The sequence below is a fragment of the Cryptomeria japonica genome, chromosome 9 (genome assembly GCF_030272615.1).
Source record: "Cryptomeria japonica chromosome 9, Sugi_1.0, whole genome shotgun sequence".
In the NCBI taxonomy this organism is placed as follows: Eukaryota; Viridiplantae; Streptophyta; class Pinopsida; order Cupressales; family Cupressaceae; genus Cryptomeria; species Cryptomeria japonica.
In genome coordinates, this window is record NC_081413.1 from 604,860,934 (window position 1) to 604,866,244 (window position 5,311).

Sequence of the window (5,311 nt, forward strand, 5' to 3'; positions counted from 1 at the left end):
ATGCTTCAAAATAACAGTTAAAATTATTGAACATTATATTTCTACCAAATGATCTACAATGCCGATGATTTATGCAACTCTTCAGCTATGACATTTTTTTGAGTGTTTCCTGTTCGACCACGTACTATTTCTCTCTACTACTTTCTTAATTTTTGGTCTATATATACCACTCGACTAAGCAAGAAGTCTTGACACAATAAGTTTTAGAGCAAGCTTTTCATATTCAAAGAGTTTGAGCTTCACTTGCAGATTAAAATGAGGAGCACTTTAGGTGTTTGTAATTCATTAATGATGTCAAAACGTTACTCAGAAAGATATATGGTGCTGCTGTTTACATTCATTTTCTTATTTGATTCTCTAGCATGGGCAGACCTGCATACCCATACATTCGTTGTAATTAGTTTTTTATATAATTGTGTGTTTCCCTAACTAAAAAATTGATTATAATCCATCCAAGAGCTTGTTGAATCTTTGTTGATACCTGCTCATTTGGACTTCCATTAAATATGACGATGAAAAAGGCAAGCTCAGGAGACAGAATAATTGTTAATATTGAATTTTTTATTGATGTTTCATGTAATCTGAATTGTGTGTTTAAACGGTATTTAATAGATTTGACAAATAAAGTAAACGGTATTTCATTCGTTGATCATATAGAGAATCGAGAGCAGAGCTCTATACATAGAATCAGTCCAACCCATGTTTCTATTTAAGAGATCTAACACAATTTTTTCCTCTTTTTTCTATTTGCACAGCTTGAATCCACAAATGTTACTCGACTGTGTAACACATATAACATTATCACAGTGAATGGACAGCTTCCAGGTCCAACTCTGCATGTCCGAAATGGTGACACACTTCATGTTACAGTTTATAACAGGGCCAAGCACAACGCCACTATCCACTGGTAAGTATAGCTGTTGTAGACTGTCAATTCCATTGATGATTTAAAGCATATTGAAAAGAACTTGATTTTCAGGCATGGAGTGAGACAGATTCGTACAGGGTGGGCAGATGGACCGGGTTACATTAGACAGTGCCCTATCCAACCAGGGGAGGAATTTACATACACGTTCACCATTATTGGACAGGAAGTAACGTTGTGGTGGCATGCCCATGTATCATGGCTCCGTGCAACAGTTCATGGAGCAATGGTCATTCTTCCAAAGGATGGCAGCTCTTATCCATTTACCCAACCCTATGCTGAGATTCCTATAGTTCTAGGTAAGGAAAGTAGAACCGTATGCAAGATAATTGTTTTGATGCTTCATAGGAAAATCACCAGTTCTAACTAACATTTCTAAGGGGGGCGTGTTCGTGATTTCTATTTATTTCAATATTTTTAAATTTTCTATAAAAGGATTAATAAAGATCAGTTTCAATAGTTAACATATTAAATATAATACAATTTATTTATTTTTATTTTTTTCAGTTTTATATTGTGAAATCTATCTTTTAAAATTGATTTAGGAGGTTTTAATATTATTAAAATGACATTTTCAATTTTTCTTTAACCATTTAATTTTTTAAAATCAAGTTATATTCACATGTCTTTTTATTACTACTTATTATTATTTTGAATATGGTTTTATTCTCTTTTTGTTTTTTTTTCAATCTCATTCCTTGTAAAATTCATTTAAGAGACCCTTCTCATATCATTCTAATCAAAAAAATTTAATTAATTTATATCTTAAATAGACTTACTCATTTTAAAAGTTAAAAATTTTAATTTAAGAGGTTTGTTAATTAAATTATTTGTGATATTTTAAATATGAGTATTTTTTGAATATTCACAAAATTGATTTTTGAGACGCAAAATTATTTATAAATCGTCATGTAAGATATTTCTATGTTTGTTTACTATATGCTAATTTTCAAGACTATTTTTATACTGGATTTTCTAGAGAGTTCACCTAGGAGAACTTGCCTTTGATAATCCAATAAATTCATTCATATATTTTTAAATATGTCAATCCTTGACAACTTAGTAATGAATACGCAAGAAAAAGTATACAATCAACAAGTATCTAGATCCATGAGTTAATGGACAAATCCACACTTGTCAAATTAACCCAAATTCATACATTCTCTCTAAAAACAACAATTAATTGTAAGCATCCAAATTTCTTATTTTTCTACAAGAACCAATTTAAATTTAGGGGAGAGGGCCCTATGGTGGTGAGGGCCATGTTCGAGCCTCCCAAAATTTGTCTTAAATATTTTAATTATTTTTTAATTTTGTACAGTTATTTACTTGTGAAGTCTCCTACATAAAAAATGGGTTTTAAGTCCACATTGATCAAATATGAAGTGACATCACATGTCATTTCTGCCAAGGTATCCAAAGTGGTTCCAAAAGGAAGTAAAACCCATAGTTGTGCACTAAGTCATGTTTATTGGTGTGTTAATGTGGCATCACATTATTAGTTTCTTTTCAAAATTTATTGGAATATTTTTGCAGATAAGTATTGACATGACACTTTTTAACTCCATAATAGATTAACAGTGCCCCACTAATAGACTAATTGTGCCCAACTACTATCCCAAATATAAGACCCTCTCCCTTATACATGTCAAATTTATTCCTCTCCATCATTGTCTTAATATTTTAATACTATCACTTCCCTACGTCATGAAATATTTAATACCAAACTATATGTATTACATTTCCGAGTATTATGTTTATACTCTCTAAGTTCTTTAGAGAACTATTTCCTTACATTTTATTCTTACAAAATTATGTTTAAAGTCAATGGGCCCTTGGGTCTATTGGTGAAGTTGAATGGTTCCAAATGAGTCCACCAAAGGTCAAGTCTTGTCTGAATGCTAGGCTTTGGCATCATAAGGATGAGGCCAAGATTATGCCCTGCTGAATTTGACAAAATAGATACCCCTCAATCCTTGACTTTTACTGGAAGAGATTTCAGTCTATAGACTTATAATCGATATCATGCTAACTTCATATTTATAGCTAAAATAACAATGGCATAATTAAATCAAAAATGCTAAAGGCCTTAGTTTTACGTGGCATGCCTTATCTGTAGAGAGTGTGAGTGAATGATTTTGAATAGGAAATGTGATTATGATGCATAGTTCTCCATCTTTCAGACTTTTCTCTTGTGCGCTCACACTGGATTGTCCTTGAATTAAAATTGAACAGGGGAGTGGTGGAACAGTGATCCCGTCGAAGTCGAAGAGGAAGCAAAACTGAGTGGAGGTTTACCGAATGTTTCAGACGCTTTCACTATAAATGGACAGCCGGGAGACCTCTATAATTGCTTAAGCTCAGGTACTGATTTTTCTTTTGATTCAGTTGGCTACAACTATTCGATTATCAATGGATGAGAGGCCCAATAGTAAGATTCAATGGGTTAAAAATGAATAATTCTATGCAATTAAATCAAGAAACGGGCACTGTGAGTATAACTAAGGTTCACCCAATTCCGTTTCTCACTAATCAAAATCAATGCGATTTTCTGTATTCAGGAACAATAAATTTCTCGGTAGAATAGGGAAAAACCTACCTTCTTCGTATCGTCAATGCTGCAGACAATAATCACCTCTTCTTGAAGATAGCATCGCACAATCTCACAGTGGTAGCCGTGGATGCCTCCTACACAAAACCATACAGAACAGACATACTGATATTATCATCTGGTCAGACTACAGACGTTCTTCTCATAGCTAATCAAGCACAAGCCAAATACTATATGGCCGCCAAAGAATACACTACTATACCTGAAGGGAATTTTGACAACACCACAACAACCGTCATTTTAAGCTACGTGGGCTCTAATGCATCTGCCACTCCAATCTGTCCAGAGCTTCCAATATACAACGACACTGCAACAGTGACCACATTTACCCGATCCTTACGAAGCCTGGCTTCAGAAGAGCATCCAGTAAACGTTCCCCAAAGCATAAGCGACAGTAGCATCATAACCGTAGGACTTGGTTTACGTCCTTGTGAAATCGGCGGTAACTGTAGTGGCCCTAACAATACCAGACTAGCTGCCAGCATGAACAACGTATCTTTTGTGCTACCAGATATTGCCATTCTCCAAGCTTATTACTTCGGCATTAATGGAATCTTTACCACCGACTTTCCTTCCAACCCACCAGTTGTGTATAATTATACTGGCGATGTACCCAAAACTCTATGGGCGCCAATTTCTGGCAGAAAGGTGAAAGTCATTGATTATAATGCCACAGTTCAAGTGGTGTTCCAGGGAACCAATATTTTCCAAGCAGACGACCATCCAATGCATATTCATGGTTATGACTTTTATATTGTAGGAGATGGTTTTGGTAATTATGATAATGAAAAAGATCCGGGCTCTTTCAATCTGGTCGATCCGCCGCAACGAAATACTGTACGAGTTCCCGTCAATGGATGGGCCGCTATCAGATTCAAAGCTGACAATCCAGGTAATAAGAAAAGTTACGGTTTTCTCATGATTGTAGAGATAATACAGGACTTGAAATTGAAATTTGGAAAATATGTATGGGGGACTGAAGGATTTTTCCGTTTGTGTAGGTGCGTGGTTCGTGCATTGTCACTTTGATGACCATGTAACATGGGGTTTGGATACTGTGTTTATTGTGAAGAACGGTCCTGGTGCTTTGGAAAGTTTAATCCCCCCTCCTCCTGACCTCCCCAAATGCTAAAGCAAGTACCAGTGTTGCAGCATTTTTACATATAAGTCAAATACAAATATTTTTTATTATTCAGTGTAGTATATATTCCAGTGTTACAATATTTTTATTGTGCAGTGTATTATATACTATTGGAGAATTTATTATATATTTTTATAAAGAATCCACTGGAAAAAAAAAATGTAAAAATCATAATTTAGGTTTGTAAATGTAAAAGAACGCTTCCAAGACAATTCAATGGAGCCACCTACTCATTATACTAAAATATTTATTAATAACAATTGGTTGAAGTCTCAATTTTATTAAAAACGATGGAAATTGATACTATTATGTATATTTAAATTCTTTTGCAAGTAAAGTCAAGGATTATAACTAATGTTGTAGTAGATAAAAATAGAATTGGAACCTATAAATTTTGGAGATTGTCAATTTTTAATATTGTAATGGAGAAATCAAGGTCTTTTGTAACATTTTAAAAATAAGATCTTCTTATCAATTATTATATATATTTTGTTTGTTGATGCAGTTTCAGGTTATTTATTTTTTAATGTTTCTTTGTTCATCCTATGTTTACGTCAAATCTTAAATGATCTATATTAGGATGCCATTTTAGAGCTGTAGATTTCACATTAGGTGTTTGAGTTTGATTTTTATA

At 33.7% G+C, this 5,311-nt stretch overlaps 1 protein-coding gene across 1 annotated transcript; it reads left to right on the forward strand.

Annotated features, from left to right (window-relative positions):
• Positions 1 to 306: 306 nt before the first annotated feature.
• Positions 307 to 4,668, forward strand: LOC131042962 (laccase-12-like). Its single transcript, XM_059211411.1, has 6 exons — positions 307 to 393; positions 756 to 907; positions 980 to 1,224; positions 3,161 to 3,312; positions 3,513 to 4,428; positions 4,538 to 4,668. Exons 1-6 carry the CDS (start codon positions 319 to 321, stop codon positions 4,666 to 4,668), a joined length of 1,671 nt encoding a protein of 556 aa, XP_059067394.1. The 5' UTR covers positions 307 to 318.
• Positions 4,669 to 5,311: the final 643 nt, after the last annotated feature.

Bases quoted from the DNA above. Each gene is read 5' to 3' on its own strand.
- LOC131042962 (XM_059211411.1), top strand. From the start codon at position 319: ATGGTGCTGCTGTTTACATTCATTTTCTTATTTGATTCTCTAGCATGG. The intron at 908-979 runs GTAAGTATAGCT...CTTGATTTTCAG, and splicing joins CACAACGCCACTATCCACTG to GCATGGAGTGAGACAGATTC. The intron at 4,429-4,537 runs GTAATAAGAAAA...CCGTTTGTGTAG, and splicing joins ATTCAAAGCTGACAATCCAG to GTGCGTGGTTCGTGCATTGT.